General features: G+C 39.4%; 1 protein-coding gene across 1 annotated transcript in view; it reads left to right on the forward strand.

Annotated features, from left to right (window-relative positions):
* The window catches only part of LOC136873876 (uncharacterized), a 94,712-nt gene extending 72,342 nt beyond the window's left edge, over nt 1-22,370 (forward strand). The window contains exon 4 of the mRNA XM_067147179.2: nt 20,926-22,370. Coding sequence (XP_067003280.1) covers nt 20,926-21,627 — 702 coding nt within the window. The 3' untranslated portion in view covers nt 21,628-22,370. The remainder of the gene's footprint in view (nt 1-20,925) is intronic.
* Nucleotides 22,371-23,127: the final 757 nt, after the last annotated feature.

The following is a 23,127-nucleotide window of genomic DNA, read 5'->3' on the forward strand; positions in this document are numbered from 1 at the left end:
GAACTCTTCAAAATTTACAATAGCGACATCTTCTGAGAAACTTTAGAATTAACATGGTTGTGAAAGTTCAGGCTTCCTCCAGTAGAGGAGTTTCAACTGGCGCAATGTTTGAATTAGTGGCGCGGAGGTGTACCGCCCGGTACAGACCTCCCCCCTCAAAAGTCCCTCCAAGGGGTAACACAGAAGAACACCAAATTTTGTTTTAAAACAAGGTCCAAGTTATGATGTTGATATAGAAATTAATTGCAGAAGGATTTACAAACAAGTTTTCTTAAATTGGTTGGATCCAGTTTGAAAATTCTTTGTGGTAGCTTTTGATGTAATGTCTTTATGCTTGTAGTAGTTGAATTCAGGAGGAAAAACTTTTAATTCTTGAAAGGAAACCAAAATTCTAAGTGCACCAAATGTTGCAGTTGAATCCAAAAATGTAGTATTGTTGATATGAAATGTCCATGTACCTGATTAAGTACATTAAATGTTGATTAAGTTTGACGGCCAGACCAGCCGCCGCTGCTTGTGTCCAGAGGAGGCCACTCGGACCCCTCAAGTACCCTGAGATACCGCTCTCCCCCACTATGAGAGGGGTAGTGGTGCTGAAGCACGCCGCACACACGGCGAATGTTTACAGACTGCGGACAAGTTGCAGGAGGTGCGCCGCACATCAGCCTTGGCCGGGAGGAGGGCTCCGGCTCGCCGTACACTGGTTGAACTCACTGAAGTAGCTCGGGCCCGTGCTTTACTCCAGTAGCGGCACGGCGCCGCGCGGCTGCGGGGGCACTGAAACATTAAGATCTCGGCGGCAGAATTTGTTGGACCATAATGATTTTCGGGTACAGTACTTGTGGTGGAGCTGAGCGGCCAGCTGCGTGGAAATATTTATTTCATTTAAATTAGCCACTGTGTGTTTGAGCAGGAGACGGGAGCGTGGTAATGGCCATGGCAAGGTCAGGATAGCAGTTTAACTGGTCCAGGGTGGTTGTACAATGAACATTAGGAAACAAAGAACATAATTCCAAGGGCCGAAGGCCTCAAAATGAAACCAAAAATATTACCTTCAGTTTTCTTTCAAAATGTAACAAAAAAAATAAAAACGAGCTAAGTTGGTACTGAAATTACACAGGTTTCACCTGGGACAGGTGAACCCTAAATGTCCTCTCGGTGGCTGGATTGCTTAATAACAACGTGACCGGCGTAAGAAAATCTACAATTATGCACGGCCCATGAAATCTGGGGGCAAGCTTGCCCGCGGGAACAAAATTCCTGACCATCACCTGGTCACCAACCTTCAAATTGGCGGGTCTCCGTCCACGATCATATCTTTCCCTAACCTTTTTATGAGACACTTTAAGATTGGCTTTAGCCTTCTTCCAAAGCTCTTTAATATTATCTGGATCTATTGTCTCAGGTAGAATGTCACTCAGAGACCAAAGGTTAGAGAGCTGCGTGTTGGGAACAAATTTGAACATCAAAGAAGCTGGAGTAAACTTATGAGATTCATAAACCGCCGAATTCAAAGCAAAAGCTAACCAATGCAAGGACGTGTCCCACCTAGAATGATCGTCGTGATGATAGGCAATAAGGGCCGACCTCAGATTACGATTGACCCGTTCAGCTAGAGATGGTTGAGGATAATAAGCCGAAGTAGTCACATGAGATATGGACAGATCAAAACAGAATTTACGAAAGAGATTGGATGGGAGAGCTTTAGCATTATCAGACACAATATATTGACACGGACCAAAAGAAGCAAAAATGGAATTTAAACAAGTAATGGTGGATTGAGCGGTAGCCAGCTTAGTCGGGAATAACCAAGAAAATCTAGTAAAACCATCTACACAAAGAAGGATGAACTTGTTGGCATTCCCCTTTGACTGGGGGAAGGGTCCTATGTAATCGATGTAGAGACGTTCCATGGGGCGCGACGCTTGATGAGAAGACAAAAGCCCTTGCTTAGTTGACATGGAGGGTTTACTAAGCCAACATGATTTACAAGATTTTACCAGTTCACGGATTTCTCCGTCCATACCCTTCCAGATGAACATTTCACGAATCTTTTCACGGGTTTTAAAGATGCCTAAATGCCCCGCTAATGGGGTCTCATGATAGTACTTGAAGATCATTGGTAAAAGAACAGCTGGAACTATGACTTTCATTTTTTGATCATGCCTCGACGGGCAACATAAAACACCATTCCTCAATGCATAAGGGACGACATTTTCCCCAGAAGAAAGGGTTTCCATAATCGGAGCCAGCGTCGGATCTTCACGTTGATATTTCTCAATATCCCTAAAGAGCATGGGAGCATCTGTTAAGATGGCATTTAACGTCAGATAGTATGGACATGGGAGGTGAAGAACTATCATCCAGATCAGGAGTCTCCACATCATTAGAAAACATACGGCTTAGTCCGTCAGCAACCACGTTTTCAGTATCTCTGATAACATCAAATTTTAAGGCAGAAATTTGGATGGCCCACCGGGCTATACGACCAGTACGACGCGGCCTACCTAAGACCCAGCTTAAGGCTCGGTTATCGGTCTCCAAGTCAAATTTGACATGTTCCAGATAGAGACGGAACTTTTCTAAGGGAAATAAGACTGCCAAACCTTCGAGCTCATAGATGGAATATTTGGCTTCTTGAGCCAATAGAGTCCTAGATGCATAGGCGATGGGTTGCCTCCCTAATTCAGTCTCTTGAAGGAGGACTGCAGCTACCGCCGATGACGACGCGTCGGTTTGGACGATGAATTTCTTGGAGAAATCGGGCATAGCCACAACAGGGGCATTACACAGAGCTAATTTGAGATCTTCAAAAGCGGCTTGTTGAGAAGGTCCCCACTCAAATTTGACGCCTGTCCTACGAAGTAAGTTCAAAGGCGCCGCTCTATTGGCGAAATTTGGAATAAATTTCCTGAAGAAATTCACCATACCAATGAACCTAGCAATACCTTTGATGTCCTTGGGAGGCTTGAAATCACGGATGGCCTGTGTTCTAGAGTGATCGACTGCAACACCATTGGGCAACACAGTATGCCCTAGGAATGACATGGAGGGCTTAGCGAAGGCAACTTTGGACAACTTCACAGTTAACCCAGCCTTGCGAAGGCGATTGAGAACTTCTCGCAGATGATCTAGGTGTTCTTCGAAGGTCTCCGAAAATACGTCGACATCATCAAGATAGTGGTACAAGTACTCAAACTTGATGTCGGAGAAGACCCTGTCTAGCAGTCTAGTGAGTACAGCTGCTCCCGTGGGGAGCCCGAAAGGCACGCGGTTGTATTCATACAAATTCCAATCCGTGGCAAACGCTGTCAGGTGCTTGGATTTCTCTACTAACGGTATCTGATTATACGCCTGGTTAAGATCTAAGATGGTGAAGTACTTAGCTTTACGAAACCAAGGAAAACAAGAGTGAAGGTCTGGAAGGGGCACGGATTGTTACACCACCTTCCGATTGAGAGGCCTATAATCAATCGCAGGCCTGAAGCCTCCTTGGGGTTTCGGGACTAGAAAAATAGGTGAAGAATACGCCGACTTAGAGGGCCTAATAATACCATCCTTCAACATTTGATCGATGATTTCTTTCAATGCCTTCATTTTGGTGGAGATAGCCTATATGGTGGAAAACGGACAGGAATCGGATCCGTGACCTCAATTTTGTATTCAATAATGTCAGTAACACCAACAGTATTCGAGAACACCTCTGGATTACATAAAATCAGCTTCATGGTCCGTATCGCACTTCAATAGATTCACAATTAAGTATTTATTTATTTTCCACCTAGTCGATACAATGATTGCTTAAGGCAATTTTTAATGGTCAAAAGTGGTGCATGTTTCGTATATTATCAACATCTTCAGCCACATAACACTGTTTAGATGAAAAATATATAAAATTGACAAAGTAATGCTTTAGAGGAAGTGTCCTTAAACCACTTTTGACCATTAAAAATTGCCTTAAGCAATCATTGTATCTACTAGGTGGAAAATAAATAAATACTTAATTGTGAACACCTCTGGATACAACTGACACAGCTTACGAATACTATCAGCCTGCTCCTCAGGTAGATCTAAGATCTAACAACGTCTCATCCTGGGTAGGCGAAATAGATGAACATGATACAGAATTACATTTCAATAAGGGGATTTTACAATTAGAAGCAATTTTGAATGTGGACGACTTACTTTGAAGATCGAGAACTAGACCAGTATGGGACATGAAGTCGGCTCCCAATATAATGGGGCAAGATAAGTGCTTTGCCACAAACAATTTAACTTTCCAAGTAAATTCAGAAATCCGAATTTTGGCATATAAAAAACCTAACATTTCTAATGGAGAGGAATTTGCGGAATTTGCGAAGTCGAACAAAAATCAGGAAGACTACGAGCAGTTTTCAATTTGGAGTATCATTCAGCCGAAATAATAGAACAAACACTGCCAGAATCTAATAGAGCTGTTACAGGTTCATTATTTAATTCAATTTTGAGAAAAGGCACAGGTGCGGGGGTATCCGCCGCAATCCTAAGACATTCTTTGGGACCTTCAAAAGATAAATTTGAAGACAGAGTTTTCCCTGGTAATTCGGCCGTTTTACTTGGGGCTGAGCCTCGGAATGAAGAATTGATCGACTCAGCCGAAGCCCCTAGTCACTTTTGATTGTTGTTGGAAGTTGCACCCGAAGTTGAGCAGGAGGGAGTGCTGTTAGCATTAGGGCAGTTCTTGGCAATATGTGAAAACGCGCCGCATTTAAAGCAGCCTTGGGATGAACCTGCTCCATTATTAGTCCTACTAGATTTGATCAATGGACATTTATTGCGAAGATGGTCGGGCGACCCGCAAGCGTAACATTTACGGGGTGTGATGGGTCGGCGAGGTGGAGGCCGAAAACTACTAGAGGATGGAGGGGGTTCTTTGGCGACACGCAAGGTATCGGCGTATCTAACTCCTTCGGCTGAGACAGCCATAGCCTCTAACTCAGCAAAAGTTTGCGGACGCGACGCAAAACACAAGTATGATCTGTAAGGTGGTGAAATACCTTCTACAATAGCCTGAACAATTTGATCTTCGGGAAAATGAAGGGCGAATACCCTAGTGTAAAACTTGATGTCTTGGATGAAGTCTGCTAAATTTTCATCCAACCGTTGTACTCGGTAGTAGTATTTTTGAATGAGCGATGATCTAGCTCGAGCGGGGATAAAATTTGCCAACAGATGGGCAGGGAAGTCTTCTATGGATGACTGTTCAGCGATTGCCCTAACTATCTTGTCGGAGAGAACACCAATGGAATAAGGATAAATTATCTGAAGGATTTGACATGGAGACAGAGAAAAAACAAGGGCATGATCTTGGAATTCGACTAAAAACCTTAAGAAAGCAATTACATCAGTAGTGGAGTTAACAGAAAACTTGGAAATACCTCTAAGTAACATAGCTAATGGATGGGGTAAACTGCTGAAACCAGGTGACATAGTAGAAGGGGGCATAAGTGGCGGGGAAGCAGATTCCGAAGGTGCCCTATTTAACACAAAGGGTGGAATGGACGTGCGACAATCGGACTCGGTTCCTAATGGGGCAGATGTTCGTTGTGTAGTCGCCTCAGTACTACTTCCTTCCTCTTTAGAGGAATCCTCCACATTTACAATATTTACTACCATAGGCTGGTCGACTTTCGGAATAGCAGATCCAGATAACAAATCGCTAACTTTGCTAGACATTTTAGACAAGTTTTCAGCAAGGGCACTAGCTTCCTTACCCTGAAGGTCATTTAACTTCAGAGACAATAGATCACACACCCTATTATAAAAATGGCACAACCTAGCCTGTACTCTTTTGAGTTGATTAGGAGATTGACCACTTACTTCAAAAAAACTAACTACAGATGTTAGCTCAGTAGTATTATCATTGATCGTGGAGAGAGCATCATCAATCTCTTTTTTCTCCCAAAGTCGGAATGGTAATAGGCAAATCAAGTGAATCTTTTAGCTTATTGGAGTCGACTGCAACCGTGCCTCCAGATTGAACGTTTCTGAGAGATAGTTCATAAATTAATTCCTCTTTACGCAAATAGAAAGGATGAAGAACCTCGCGAGGGCCTGACATGATGACAGAAAAATTTTGAAGAAATTTTTTTTTTCCAGCAACTGAGAAAATTGTTCGAGTTTGAATGAAATACAATATTTAGCCGTCAAAAGGGACTAAATTGGGACCCATTCAACCACGCTCTGCTACCACTTGTTACGGAGTTATCCGTGGTAGTTAGAGGTGAAAGAAGGTGCTGGGATGAACAGGTCTCAACTTAGGAAATTAAAGTTAATTTAAAATTTAACAAAGGTTATATTTTCTTTTCAAGGTCAAGAAATAACAAGTATAACAGGAACTCAGTTGTATATCAACAAGTTAAGAAAGTACAATTACAGTTTATTAATGGATTTTGTGCTTCGAGCCCCAGATTCACAATCCCTGAGCAATGAGCCCAACTTTACTTATACACAAGGTTTGACAAAGGGGCAGAAAACCTCAATCATGCCCAGGAGCACTTGCTCCCAATTACTCCCAATTAAAGCCTCCTCGAGGCACACAGAAAATCTACTTTTAAGAAAGAGCAAACCCGCTCTCAAAGTTCAAGCCCATCAAAGGCCACACCAAACTCCACCTTCAAGCTGCCCTCCAGGCACACAAGAACAGGGGTAAAATTACCCAACCTACTGAGGCCTATTCACTAAAGAAACAGGACAATAACATGGGCCCAAAATACCAACTTGAGAGGAGGCCTAACTTGCACTCCTAATACACCTTTTTAAAACCTATTTGGCTCTTAGGCCGCTTATGCAAAGGCTAATCCCATACTACGGAGGTGACACGATAGGAAAATTAATTACATTATGAAGCGAAGAAAAACAGTTATGAAAATGTAGTCACCTCAAAAACAATATGAGAGGGAGCTCGAGAGGGTTAGGCACTCTCTATCCCGATTTGTAGTTAAAGAGACGGAATTTATACCAAGTGTCTTTTACATTTTAAAGGAAAGTTACATGATAAATGTTTCGAACCTGCCCCAAGGGTTAAACTGCTGAGCTAGCAAGAAATGATGTTATTAAAAGGCCATTACCTTATGGATGAACTGCTGCCCGAAGAAAGAGGCGCTTCCTGCCCCCTGCTACATAATCACACTAGGAAAGATGTTACTGAAGTGGCCAGGAGACAAGAAAATCAGTAGTTTATATACCCTCGCGGAACATTCGAGACCTTTCAAGAATGAGAACCCACACCTCCCTCAATTTTATTGGCTAGGATCAAGCAACATATCCATATCGGAGAAGACATACGTTATTGGTCAAAAATTAATTAGAGAAATTCGGGATTGGCTAAATTCAAAACAAGCGGAAAGAGAAGGGTTATACTGCCAACCCAAAAAATGACTGAAAGAAATTTAACAAAGAACAAACTTATGAACACAAAATTTCTCAAAAAAACAGTTCCTTCACTTCGCACCAGGGTGCACAATTGTAGTTCTTCAGTAGTGCCATCTCGAAGAGAATGTTCACACTTCTCACTACAGAGAAAACAAATATAAATCGAAAAAGACACAGTTCAGAACTCTTCAAAATTTACAATAGCAACATCTTCTGAGAAACTTTAGAATTAACATGGTTGTTAAAGTTCAGGCTTCCTCCAGTAGAGGAGTTTCAACTGGCGCAATGTTTGAATTAGCGCCGCGGAGGTGTACGGCCCGGTACAATTATTATTATTATTATTATTATTATTATTATTATTATTATTATTATTATTATTATTATTATATTATTATTATTATTATTATTATTATTATTCCAACAGGGCAGGAGAGGGGAAGAAATGGCAAGGCCTAGGCTACTGGACAAATGACTACACAAAAATTTAAAATTTTTAAGATATTTTCCTAAATTACCTTTCTTTTTCTTTTACTGTTTGAATTTTTCAAAACAGCAACAACAATGTAACAAATTAGAACAACCAGAATAACAATTTAGATAGGGATATTTACAATTATAAGCTTTAGAGCTTAATCATCAAGATTGGAGAATGATCTCCCATTTTACAAGACTTGCTAGTTTTTGGTAAGGGAATCTTTGGTTTTAAGAAGCTGAGGCTTCCAATAGTTCAGTTATACAAAACAAAAGGAGATAGAACTCCTAAATTTCACTATCATTGGCGTGAATAGGCCTGACTCTTACATCAGCGTACCTTTTAGTCCACTAAAAGCATGACAAACTTGACACTGATTTGACACTCGCTGCCCTTAATACTGAGGGAAGCAACACTCAACATACGGATCAGAAGGATCCTGAAGAAGCAGGAGCAGAAGTTCATCCTACATGGCTAAGGAGAAAAACAAAGGTTAATAGAAAGGCTAAGAACAAAATGGGATGCTGAACGTACTCAAGCAACCCTGTGATATGACTTGCCATAAAACCTGATGGACCGAGCTCGATAGCTGCAGTCGCTTAAGTGTGGCCAGTATCCAGTAATTGGGAGATAGTGGGTTCGAGCCCCATTGTCAGCAGCCCTGAAGATGGTTTCCGTGGTTTCCCATTTTCACACCAGGCAAATGCTGGGGCTGTACCTTAATTAAGGACACGGCCGCTTCCTTTTAATTCCTAGGCCTTTCCTATCCCATCGTTGCCATAAGACATATCTGTGTCGGTGCGATGTAAAGCAAATAACAAAAAAAAAAACCTGATGGGACAGAAGGCCCTGTGATAGAGAGTGTTACCGTGTTTTTGTGGTAGTTATGCGTGAAAGAAGGTGCGGGGTGGTGAACAGGTCTCAAGCTACGAAAGTAAAATTAATTTAAAATTAACAAGGTTATATTTTCTTTTCAAAATGAAGAAATAACAAGCATGGCAGGTACAGAGTAGCAAGTCAAAAAAGGTAGTTACAATATTTACAGGATTTGGGCTTCGCGCCCCCACTTCACAATGCTTGGGCAATCAGCCCAACCTTACTTTGAAATAAGTATTAACAGAGGGGCAGAAAACTCCATTCATGCTCAGGAGCACTTGCTCCAAATTACACCGAAAAGCCTCCACGAGGCATACAACACTCAATTTTCGAAAAAGAGCCACTCGCTCTCAACTTTATGCCTCTCAAAGGCCACACCAAACTCCACCTTCAAGTTGTCCTCTCTGGACATAGACACAGGGGTAAAATACCCAACCTACTGAGGTCTATTAAATGAAAAAAAAGGGGTAATTACATGACCTCTAAAATAACAATTTGAGAGGAGACGATCTGCACTCCTAATGTATTTGTTTCAAAACCTAATTTGGCTCTAGGCCACTGATGCAAGGGCTAATCCCATACTACGGAGGTGACTTTAGAAAAGAAACAAATTTACATAATGTTAAGGAAGAATAGGTTGAGAAAATAAGTTCACCTCAAAACAATATGAGTGGGAGCTCGAGAGGGTTAAGCACTCTCTATCCCAATATGTAGTTTAAAAGATAGAATAGATACAAGTTTCTTTACATTTTAAGGAAGGTTACATAATGGAAAAACTTCGGACCCGCCCCGAGAGTTAAACTGCTGAGCAAGCAAGACAAGAAGTAATTAATCGGCCATTACCTGGTTGTTGACCGCTGCCGGAGAAAGAGGCGCTTCCCGCCCCCTGCTATGTACTTTACACACTGAAAGATGGAACAGAAGTGGCCCGGAGACCCTAAAATCAGCAGTTTATATACTCTCGCGGAAAGTTCGAGGCGTTAGGGGAATGAGAACACCCTCCCCAAAAAGCTTTATTGGCTAACCGAGAAAACCCCTACACAATATGAAGAAGAAACACATTATTGGTGGAAAATTAATTAAAGAAATTCGGGATTGGCTAGATACAAAACAAGGGGAAAGAAAGGGTTAATATTGCCAACTTAAACAATGACAGAAAGAAATTTAGCAAAGAACAAACTTTTGAAATTGAATTTTCTCCAAAAAAAACAGTTCTTTCACTCCGCACTAGGGTGCACTATTGTTGATCTTCAGTAGTGTCCTCTAGAAGAGAAAGTTCACACTCCTTACTACAAGCAAAACAAAATACGTCGAAAATGACACAGTTCAAAAACTCCAAAATGTCCAGGTAGTGACATCTTCTGAGAAACTTGAAAATTAATACCGTCAATAAAGTTGAGACTTCCTCCAGCAGAGGAGTTTCAACTGGTGCACATTTTAAATTAGCGGCGTGGAGGTGTACCGCCCGGTACAGAGAGGATAGGTCATACTTCGTTGGTGGCTAAGACGAAAAAGAAATTTACAGAATTGAAATGCAAGATAAAGAAATAGAAATTTAGAAAAGTTTAGTCACCGAAAAGCAAAGTGAACAAGGGAAATGAGAGTTCATACTTGGACGTTGTTAAGACATTATATTTTTAGTTTATTGAGCTCTGTTTTCCTGAATGGGCCCTTGCTGGACATCAAGAGACATTCGGAGCCATAAGGCACAGAAGGTGTTATTACTGACTTGTAACGTTTTAAGATTTTTGGAAAGGTATGTGGCTGTATAATTGCTCTTACAGGAGTGGGACACCCTCTCCAACTTGGCATAACTGTTGTCTGTTGCCAATGTTTCACTCTCTTTGGCTGATATCCACTCTGCTAGGTACTTCATTAGCTGCAATGTTATAAAGGTTCTGTTATTAGTGAGTAACGTCCTCTAAGTTGTTGGCTAACAAGGTAAATGTCATCAGCAAATGCTAGGTAGGATACAGTGAGGTTGTCTTTCCTATATCCAGTGTGTAGTCCAGTTCGTGATGGTAGTGTGGTAGTCCATTCCCTGATAATCTTCTCTAGTACACAGTTGAATAGGATGCAAGAGAGGCTGTCACCTTGTCTCACTCCAATTTGGATGGGGAAGTTTTTGGAGAGTTCACCTGTGAACTTCACTTTGAAAGTGATGTTCCTCAGAGTAGCCTGGATTAGTCTGGAGGTCTTCTCATCTGGACCGAATTTCCATAAGCTGGAGAAGATTGTCTGTGTATGTATGAAATCATATGCCTTCTAAAAATCCACTAAGATGAATACCCAGGGGTGTCTGCCATGACTCTGGTGTGCAAGGATGGTCTTGAGGTTTTGTAACTGCTCTGTACAAGATCTACCAGTATGAAAAGCTGCCTGATATTCACCCAGCTGGGAATCCAGTTGGTTGTAACTCTAGTTTTGCTGAGCTTTAGAGTGAATCTGGTATATGACAGATATTAAAGGTAAGGTCTCTGTTACCCATGTGTCCTGAATGATCTGATGGATCATCTGTAGAGATTGTTCGTTTGCATGCTTCCACTTCTTTGCTACTATGTTGTCTTCACCTGAGGTCTTGTTGTTCCTGAGGTTCTTGATAATGCCATCTATTTGTTCCCTGGTTGGTGGTATGTAATCTGGATTCTTAGCAAAGGGGTTATAGAAGGCGAGTTTGTCTTTAGGTTCTTCTGCATTGAGAAGCTTTTGGAAGTACCCTGCAAGAATACTGGTGCAGTTCCTAGTATTGAACTGAAGCCTTCCATCAGGTTCATCAAGATGAACGGTGGGGACCGTATACTGCATCATCTGCTGCTATAGTTCCCTGTTGAAGTCCCGTGAGTTGCTGCTCTTGAAAGTTTCCTCTGCCTGTTGTATCAGGGTCCTGTTTTAGTTCCTCTGGGTTATGGGGATGGTGTAGGCAGTTATTTTTCTTTGCATAAGAAAGGCCTAGTAATTATCTCATTTTTGTTCTGGTTCCACCAGACCCTGGCTTTGCGCCTTTCTTTTATAGTCTGGTCACGTTCTGCGGTCCACCAAGGATGCTTTCCTTTTTTGGATGAAGCAGGGATGGTTTCTTGTGCGACATCCAGTAGAGCCTTTTGTAGGATGTCACCCTTGTTTCTTCATGTTTTTCCTTAGGACGGTGTTGAAGTTACACTCATCATCATGTAGTTGTAGGATGTTGACTTTAGGTATCTTAGCTTTTTGTGGTATTAGGTTATCTCCTCAGTGGTTTTTAAGTTGGGTTTTGCTGGGGAGAGGTAGTGGTCAGAGTCTAAGTTAGCTCCTCTTATTACTTTTAACATTCTGTATCTTCATGTGTTGCCTCTTGTCTATAGCCACATGATCTATCTGGAATTCCCCTCACATGGGATTTGGGCTCTTCCAGATCTTGGATTTCCTAGGTAAGTGTTTGAAGGGTGTTGAGTTCAAGACCAAGTCATATTTGGTGCAAAGGTTTATGAGGCGTTCTCCGTTCCCATTTGTCTTCTTATGGGCTGGGTAATCGCCCACTATCCTACAATATTTTTTTCTCTTTGCTGATTTGCACAATGAAATCACCCATCAGTATGGTGGTACGATGTTGTGGAATGTTGTCCAGGGATTCCTTTAGAACAGGGGTTTCCAATTTGTAAGGGCTCGGGGGCCGATGACCTTCAATGTTAGGCCCCTTTAAACAAGCATCATCATCATCATCATGTAAGAGTTCGAGGGCCACATTGGAAACCTTGGGTATGATTGTGAGCTGCACTTTAATAATACGCCAGTTTTCATAAAATTCTGCAACTAGAACAGAGGTACCAGTATGAAATAATATGCATAGTTCAATTGAAATGATGGCTTGTTAATTTTAATTGCTTAAAACACTGTTTTACAATTTCATAAAATAATTAAAAATAAACACTATTATACCCAAGACAATTGAATTTTGATGAGCTCCTAATGATGGCAAATGACAAAAGAGAAAAAGAAAACCGTGAAATGAATAATGTAGCCAAAACAAAACTTAAAGAAGGACAATTGAGTGAGAGTAGTGTGGTCGATCAGCTGCATCTACCAGTGAACAAATGTCTACCTCCAGCTCTGTTGTTACTATTCTCAAAAGATGCAGCAAGGAAGAATCTGAAAGTCAACTTCTGTACTGATTTTTAATGAATTTCATAGAAGAAAAAACACTTTCAATGTATACATGCTCCCAAACATTGAAGTAATTTTAGTCCAAATTGTCTTAATTTTTTTTTTTTTGCTGGATAGCAGTTTAAAAATTTGTGAAACCTTTTCTTGTCTTGTCTGTTGGTAGTTATTGGCTCGTAGATCGCACAGTTCAAGTTGTAGATGTGGTACTCGTTCCTCGATTGTAGCTCCAAGTTGTATACTGCTTTTGAGAATTTCAGTTTCCTTGAATCGTGTGTTGAATTCTTCAATGATCTCTTGAACGTGTATGCACTGAATTCTGAAAAATCTATAGTTTCCTGGTCTTCCCCCACTAATTGTAGACAGCAAAGAAAATGCGTCAGTTTGTTGTATTCTAAAGAATGTTTGAAAACTTTTAACTTGGCGAAATCCATTCATAGTTTCCACCATCTGTCACCACCTGGTTTCTTCCTTGAAGATTCATGTTGAAGATTGACTTGTCATCTTCTTCTTCTTCTTCTTCATGTGCCATATCCGGTTGCCCAGACGTCGGCGATTACTCTGGAGAAAATTTTTCTGTCTTCTGCTAGTCGGAAGAGTCTCTCAGTTGTCTCAATACCGGTCCACTGCTTGATGTTGTGTAACCATGTTATCTCTGGTCTGCCAACTCGCCGTTTGCCCTCTATTTTGCCTTGGAGAATGAGTTTTTTGAGGCCATATTTGTTTCCTCTTAATATGTGACCTAGATAAGCTGTTTTGCGAACTTTTATAGTTGTTATTAGTTCTTGCTTTGTCCTAGCTCTCCTTAGGACTTCATCGTTTGTTATCATATCTGTCCAGTGTATTCTAAGCATTCTTCTGTGCAACCACATTTCAAAGGCGGAAAGTCGTTTGATACTTGCGGCTTTTAAGGTCCATGTTTCTGCTCCATATAACAGTACTGATCAAATGTAGCACTTCATTAATCTCTGTCTGAGCTTCAGATTTAGATGATTATTACAGAACAAAGAGCTCATCCTGCGAAATGCAGCTCTAGCATTCTCAATTCTGCATCTGATTTCCTTATCTGGATCCATACTCTCCGTTATTATGCTGCCGAGGTACTTGAACTGGTGGACTTGTTCTATTTTACGGTTGTTTAATGACAAGGTGACATTTGCATTACTATTTCTGTTAAATACCATTAACTTAGTTCTTTCTACATTTATATTGAGACCATACTGTAAACCTCTGACATGGATTCTGTTCAGGAGTTCTTGAAGGCCTTCTATAGTGTTGCACAGAATCAGAGTGTCATCTGCATATCTAATATTATTGATCAAAACACCATTTACTTTCACCCCCAGTTCAACATCATTTAAAGCTTCTTTAAAAATGATGTCAGAATACATATTAAAAAGGAGCAGCGAGAGAATACAACCTTGGCGTACCCCTCTTCTGATTTTCACATCTGATGTTTTGGTTTGGTTGATTTTGACTGTTGCTTGTTGGCCCCAGTAGAGATTCTGTATGATATGTATGACTTTTCCATCGAGATGTTTTCGTTGGAGAATCTCTATCAATTTTTCATATTTCACTCTATCAAAAGCTTTCTCATAGTCAATGAAACATGCAAATACATCTTTGTGTAGTTGGCGGCATTTTTGGAGCAGGACATTGATGCTGAATAAGGCTTCTTGTGTGACAAAGGCATTTCTGAAACCCATTTGGTTGTCATCCAAGTCTATTTCGCACTTTGTTCTAATGCATGCGTGTATTATACGCAAGAATGCTTTTAGCATATGACTCATCAGACTTATGAGACGGTAGTCACTGCATTTCTTTGGATGAGACTTTTTAGGTATTGCGATGAATGTCGATTGCAACCAGTCCTCTGGGATTATTCCAGTATCATAAATTGTATTGAAAAGTTTACCAATTTGGTTAACATTCTCTTCAGTTATTAGTTTTAGAACCTTGGCTGGTATCGGGTCTGGACCTACTGCTTTACCATTAGGTGATATTGTGAGGGAATGTAATACTTCTTCTTTTGTTATTTTTGGACCTTTCGCACTGTGTAAGTACACAATTTCACCTCTGTCATCACTGAACAATTCGTTTATGTATTCTGTCCAGGTCTGTATGACTTTTTGTTCATCTAGGATGGGTTTGCTGGTGTCATCAAAGAGAGTCACTGGCGTCTGTTTTCTGTACAGCCCAGCTATCTCTTTTACTTTCTTGTATAACTTGAAACTATCATGGTCTTTATTTAGTTCTTCTATTTCTTCACAGTTCATTATCATCCATCTTTCCTTGGCTAATCTGATTTCCTTCTTAATCTCCCTTTGTGTCTGTCGGTAGCTGACTTGTCATATCTGTTAGAAAATCTGACTACTATAAAAAATCTGGACTTTGAATTTCTCACTTCTATTTCTGAGGTATCAGACGAGACAAACTTTTAAAGGAGTTTAGGGATTCCCTTGCGAATCGCAATTAAAGAACGTTCAGGGCACTTTCCTGCACTCAGCCACCTTACATGGTTCTACAACATCAAGTCTCTATATTCTATCTCACTTTCCAGCAAAAACTGTGAGTTGTCTATGCATAAGGCTTGATTTCCACCTTTTAACATACTAATAATTCTTACAAAATTGTACAAAATTATTTTGAAATTACATCCAATTAAGACGAAACTTTACATCAACATAGACATGTTTCGACCCAGCATTGGGTCATCCTTAGTAAAACATATATAAAGAATTAAAAACATTGCACACACAAAATGAAATGTTAGTTCAAAAAATGTTTTCTTAAAAAGCAAGATGAAAGTTAAAAACTGTGAGATGGTGATCGTTAAAACAGTCTTGAGCTGGAGGTCTTTCTGTTTCAATGTTTTTGTTGTACCTTAGTGTGGTTCAACTAGTATCTGTAAACTGTTGGCTTAGTTGTTATTTTCCGACATGCGCTGACATACATAAGCATTATTGAAGTTGAACTGTCTAATTTTTAGTCTGTAAAATTAATAAAACAAATCGAAATAAAAGTTGAAAAATGGTTACTAACAGGAAAAACATTTAAAGTAAGTCACAAAGAACGAAAATTAACTTATGTTACGTGGCTCGCTTGTATCACCCTTGTTCTCTGACTATGGAGTCCAGCTCACGACTGACTTGCTCCCGCAGTCGAGACGCAAGACTTGTTGCTACGAAGAAGTGGAGTGGGGAAATGGGACGGGGCTTGCAGGAGAGTGTGAGTATGAACATTAAAATAAGAATAATAATTTGCACCACCTTTCCAATACTTACCTTTCCTTATATTTAGGATATAAACATTACAACTGGTGTTGTAAGTTGGGACATGTTTCACTTAACTGTCCTAAGCATCATCAGCCAAAAATAAATCGTAGCCTAAAGTTAGGTCAGGGCCTAGTGTCCTTAAGATATATGGTACCTAATATTCGACATTTACATTATAGAAAATCAAATAGGCTTAAAACTAGTGTGAAAACATATAAGAATGTTCATCATGTTTAAGAGAAAAACACAGAATCATGCTGACAGAGGTTAAAAACAAAGTACAACTTAGAGCTGGTAATGAAGTAATTAAAATCATTGCTATCTGTCAGTCAATAAGAATGTTCATTCATAAAAATGATTATTATATTCTTTGGAATGAAGAAGGTAATTAGAATTGTTAACTAATTAAATCTCATTCTTGCATAGACTCGTGAGTTGGGTATGAGAAATCACATATTGTAGTTGACTTTGAGTAGTAATACTTCAGACAGGATTGATCACACCTAAAGCTGCTTATAGGTAGAGGTCAATATCCAGTTCCTTTAAAATAATGGTTAAAGCCGAAAACAGGTGTTTTATTTTTACTGGGAGTTCAAGATCATATATGGAGAAAATAAGACGTAATGTATGTGAACTGAAGTCTGAAAAATTGGTAAAGGATAAAGATGTACTCTGTGCCTTGAAAACAGAGTGTTCAAAATGAGAGTCTAGGATCGCTTACCTCTTATGTTGGAAGAGCACTGACTGGTCACATTAGCCACTCGAGGGGTCCTGGTAAACGTCTGCCCATTGCTGCATGTGTTGTATCGATATGCTTGCTTGGGCAGAGAGCAAGTCGGGAGGGGAGGGGTAGGCGCAACAATGAGAGCGCTAGAAGTTGGCGGCGGAGTTATATTATGGGGAGGGGGTAAGGTGGAATCTGTTATTACAACTGGAAGGATATTTAAAGGTTTATAATTGAAAATTATTGAGAAATTATTATGATTTATATCAAAATTAGTGAGTAACTTGGGGATTTGTTAATTGAATAATAATAATAATTTACTTAATTGCTCTAAACCGCGAAGCGCCATTGAGACCAAGCAACCCTTACTCGGGTACCCAGATTCCAGACCACCTGACAGAGATGAAATCAAACGCCACATTGCTCGTCTCAAAAATAACAAAGCGCCGGGGGAAGACTCAGTAGTAGCAGAACTATGGAAATATGCCCCAGAGGAATCACTTGATATCTTGCAAAAGCAAATAGAAGAAATTTGGAACAAGGAGACCCTACCCGAAGATTGGAAAATAGCTTTCATCCATCCATTACACAAAAAAGGCAGCATGAAGAACATCAACAACTACAGAGGAATATCTTTGCTACCCGTGACTTACAAAATTCTATCACTTGCCATCCTGGAGCGTTTGGAAGCACAAGTCGAACATCAAATATGTGAATACCAAGGAGGGTTCAGAAAAGGTCGCTCAACAGCTGAACAGATCCAAAATCTCAAAACGATCATCAGATATTGTGCACTAAGGTCCAAGCAGTATGTGTCTGTCTTTGTGGACTTTAAAGAAAGCGTACGACTTCATTGACCGGGAAGTCCTGCTAAACATCTTAAATGAATTTGGAGTTGATTTGAAACTGCTGGCATTAATTAGAGCCACTCTGACCGATACAAAATCCAAGGTGAAGTTCCACGGATGTCTCTCGCATTCCTTTGACATCAAAACAGGAGTCGGACAAGGTGATGGGCTATCCCCGATACTCTTCAACTGTGTTCTTGAAAAGATCATCAGAACCTGGCGGGTGAGATTACAGGAAACCAACCAACTACAGTCCATTGAGAATAGGAACCAAATCCAAGGGGATCGCAACAGACTGCTTAGCATTTGCCGATGATATTGCTGTTCTCTCAAACGACATAGAAACCACTAGAGCTCAAGTTGAAATTTTAAAGGAAATTGCTGAACAAACTGGTTTGCAGATATCGTTTGAGAAAACAGAAGTAATGACTAACATCAAAGAGGCTCCACCAAAACTCCATATAAAATACGGGGACATCACCCGAGTAGTCAAATTCAAATACCTGGGTGAGATCATCATGAAAAATGGACTGGACAAAGAAGCACTTCAGGAGCGAGTACGCAAACTGGAAATAGCCTACCAAACATCCTGCACAATCTACAACAAAAAATGCCTTTCCCAAAACACCAAGATACGTCACTATGAAACAGTTCTGAAGCCAGTAGTTCTATATGCAGCCGAAACCCTGTCTCTAAATGCCAACAAAGGACTCCTTGAAGAACTGGAGAAAAGAGAATGCAAAATTGTGAGAGGAATCTTGGGATCAAAGTACAGAAATGGAATCCATCAAAAGAGATCCAACAAGGAAGTCTACAGCAAAATAGAGAAAATTACCGACACAGTTAGAAAAAGACGGGCACGATTTTACGGTCATCTGAAAAGAATGGACGAAAGAAAGTTAACTAAAGAAATATTTCACTTTTTTAATTCAAACCCCAAAACCACAATTCCCTGGTTTAGAAATACCAAAGAAGACCTGCAAATGCTATATATCTCAGCTGAGGACGCCCTTAACAGAGATCTCTTCCGCAAGAAAATATTGACGAACGGGCTAAACCGAGACGAGCAACCGAAGAGAAGACACGGTGCCCCTTGGACAGAGGAGCGTAAGCAGGCCCACTCACAAAGAATGAGGGAAATTTGGGCTCTAAAGAAGGCCAAGTTCAGTGTCAAATGCAACAAGACTTAACGTGGTCCTTGATGGCCCCAGCGAATTATATATTTATATTTATTATTATTATTATATACTATATATACTATTACTATATTTTACCTGTATAAGACATTTATTTAAACTTCACACATTGCTATATCCCAGTTGAATAATTATTAAACATCTACGAGAAACTTTAAGTAAGCAACTGGTTTTTGTAATTAGTCCATCAGCCTATCTATAATGAATACAAATATTATTACTGAACTAAGAAACTCAATTTCATATCATTATGACTACTAAGTAGCTAATGACTCATATTGTTCTTACAATGTGAAAAAAGCTCATTCCACTTTTGTGGAAACTGGTCCCAAATAAAATTAATATGTGATGACTTTATAATTATCACTATTTCTTGTATTGAATTAGGTGGATCCCCATACCTCACAATTTTGAATGTATATCATGCATGAACGAAGCCTACTTGCAATTGTTATATATCAGTAACAAACTTCAAACTACAAATAATCAGAACGTGAATGCTGTTCAAAACTACGATGCAGTAAAAACCTTTTGTTTTAACGATCTCCAAATTAATAGTGAAGACAGATCAGTTACAGTAAGGAAATTTAGAGAGATTCTAAAAAAAATCCTGAGAATTTGGGGCCTGGTGTAACTATCCTCATAAAGGGGGAGAGGTTCCATTGTTTGTGCAATTCCCATCGGCTAATTTTTGGGTAATAAATCGTAATGGACTCTCAAGCTCTGAATGGCGAGATCTGTTTAAATAATGGCAATGGTAACTCCAATGCACTCCCTCCTTTAATTTTGCATGGGCACAGCCCACTGTGGACACTGTAGCGAGTATGAAATTCTCGCACACATGCTCAGGAAATATGATGCATGAAATGTCACAACTCTGTCAGAGCCATGATAGCTAACAGTCCAAGATACAAGAAACTTTGAGATCTGCAAGGAAGTCCATTGCATAACAGTTGGTGATAGCAGTCATCACATAGACATAATTGCCATTGACCAGAGCAAACGTTCAGCTAAAATAATAGATTCCACCTGAGGAGGTCCACAGAGAAAATAAAAAAAATATATGAGCCAGCAATTCCAGTCTTTCAAAGATCATATAATGTCAACAATCACTGTAGAAGGCCTGTTCTTTGGAGCAAGAGAAATGATTTCCAAAGGATTTGTAAACTGGAAGGAAACATACTAAGTGTCAGATTGTAACAACCTTAATGAAATTTTCAGTAGAAATTGTCAGAACATTCGTACGGATGTCACACCACTTGAAATTTCACTAAAGAATCTATGACTCAAAACTTTATTACACATGCATGCAAATCACTTGTGAATTATTCTGTTTCTCATGGAAAGCAAGTTTATGTTGGATTAAATTATCAATGCCAACTTCTGACTTTATCCTACACTGTTGTTAACTGTTTATAAGAAAAGTAAACAAAAGAAACTTAACTTCTGGGTTTTGATAAATTCAAACAAATGAAATTGAAGTTAATCTTTCAAAGTATTAGCATGGAATAATGTTTTTCAACCTTTTAAATATTTTATAACACTTTAATAAAAAAGTTTTAGACAAATATTTGCTTTTATGCATAAAACTAGAATCTGATCAAAAATTGAGTTGACCTTGAGTAACATGTAACTAATATCATTGTTTTTTCCTCCTGAAATGCAGAATCATTTGCCATAAATTGTTTTCTTTAAAACCTGTTACTTTCAAGTTAGGGATCTAGGAGAGAAAAAAAAAAAAAAAAACACCCTAAAGATTGGTGGCTCTACTCTCTTATAACAGAAGAATACTGGGAACTATAGTATTCTGTGGAGTTATATTCTTGTTGGGTGTTACCCTATTTGTCATATACAGTACTACAGGAATAAATAGTTTTCATTAGGTTTTATTTTGTAGATAAGTGTCTGGATATATGTGCCCACACACATAATCACTGCCTGATTTACATCAGTTGATCATTTTTTCTTTTTTGTTAAATTCTAGGAAACTTACTATTATTCGGAGAACAAGCCCTGGTATGCTGATATGCTTAGAAGATTTACGGATATACTTTCTGATGCTGTTTCCAAGGAATTACCTGGCACAGTTTATGAAGAGAAACTGAAGATGCTTACTGATGATGACTTTTATGATCGACTTACAAATCTAGTGAAACCTAAAGAACCATATGCTGTAGTGGGACATGGAGATACATGGTGCCCTAACTTTCTATTCCGATACAAGAAATATGACAGTAGTGATCAGAAGAATGAAATTGAAGATGTTCGCGTGATAGACTTCCAGTTGGCTCGATATGGTTCGCCTGTTCTTGATCTGTCATTCATGATCTACTCTTGTACTACTAAGGAATTACTTAATTCTCACTATGACAACTTACTTCAGTGTTATTATCAATCTGTGTGTGAATTTCTTACAGATCTTGGTTCTTCCCCTGAAACTATATTTTCTTATAAGAATTTTCAGAGTGAAGTGTCAGCCTATTTTCTCTTTGGTCTTGGTATGTCTCTAGAATCTGTGCCATTATCCTTAGTTGATAATAGTGAAGCACCAGATTTAGAGCTGATAAAGGGTGATCAAGCTGTACCAATTACAGATGCATGGGTTGTACATCCTATTAAGACAAAAGAGGGGCGATTACGTTTATCTAACATTTTTAAGCATGGTGTCGACCATGGATTCCTTTGATCCTGCTATCTTTGGTAATATCCCTCATTATGAAGAAACTTTAACATCTACTTACTTGTTATTACTGAAATTTTATAGTATATATTTTTTATATGAATATGGAACCTAAATTTCGTTCATGGCATGTCTGTTACGACAAATGTCTCTTGTCGGGAAGTTACCAGTAGTAAGATTTTTATTCTTATGTGTAGATTTTTATTATCTGTGATTTTAACATAAAGGCATGATCAAAATGTTAATATGAGTTGTTATAATTCTAATTCGACTTTGGCTAGTAAGTCCTTTGATTGTACTAACAAAGATTGGTATGGTAATTAGTTACAGAAGACAGTGGATTCCGTAATGACTGGATATAAACCTTCATAATATATATTTGCTGCTGTTATGCAAGATGGAATTTAAAAATAAAAATGCTACAGTTTGATTACAAACTGGGAAAAGGTGTATGCGTCGTCGCACCACCCTGCTGGAAATAGCCTTACCTTTTTTTCTTCTTCAGTCAGTTTGGCAAAAATGATTTGAGAAAGTTGTGAACATGACAGCCGGAAATAATCGTGTCCTGAAAAATGTCAGACCAATAATTCATCGGGCACTAATAGCACATCATACACCCACCTTCTCATTGTGCAGATGTCTCGGCTGTAAAATGTGTGGGTTCTCTGTATCCCAGATCCTATTGTTCTGTAAATTGACATATCCACTCATATGAAACTATGTTTTGTCACTCATAAAAATAAATTTTGGGTCCTATTCATTAAGCAAAATCCACCTAGCACTACAGCCCTGATGGGCCTTGGACTAACAAGCAACCTCTGCTCAGCCCGAAGGCCTGCAAATTATGAGGTTATGCATGGTCAGTGCGACAAATCCTCTCGGTCGTTATTCTTGGTTTTTTGACTGGGATTACCATCTCACCATCAGATAGATCCTCAGTTGTAATCACGTATGAGTGAACCTCGAACCAACCCGGGTAAAAATCCTTGACCTGTCTGGGAATCGAACTCGAGGCCTCTGGGCGAGGGGCAGGCACACTATCCCTAGACCGCGGGCCAGACACTATTCATTAGTGAATTGCAAAATCTTATTCTTGCGATGAAATCTGTAGGCTGTATGTTATGAACTGAAGGAGTCCAGTAAGATCATAAATTTAATAATTTTGTTGCATTAAGTGCTGATGAATGTGAAATACCAGTTTCTAGAGCTCCTCTCCGAAGCAGCTTATTTGGACTGTCTTGCAGTCTTGCCTGTATATTTTCTCACCTCCCCTGTATGAGAGCTGTTCTCCTTCTGTTTTTTCTTATCAGTTATGGATCCAGTACTATGCCACTTGTGAACGAGTTGTTGCATGTAATGCTTTGATGGTATTATAGAACTGGGAAACTGTCTACAGAATTTTCAAAGGCACCTTTTAACTGGTTTCTTCTTATGCATAAAACACTTGGATTAAAAATATTCTCTGCACTGTAGAATACTTAACCATTGTGATAATAATCTCACAAC

The sequence above is a fragment of the Anabrus simplex genome, chromosome 5 (genome assembly GCF_040414725.1).
Source record: "Anabrus simplex isolate iqAnaSimp1 chromosome 5, ASM4041472v1, whole genome shotgun sequence".
Taxonomy (NCBI): Eukaryota; Metazoa; Arthropoda; class Insecta; order Orthoptera; family Tettigoniidae; genus Anabrus; species Anabrus simplex.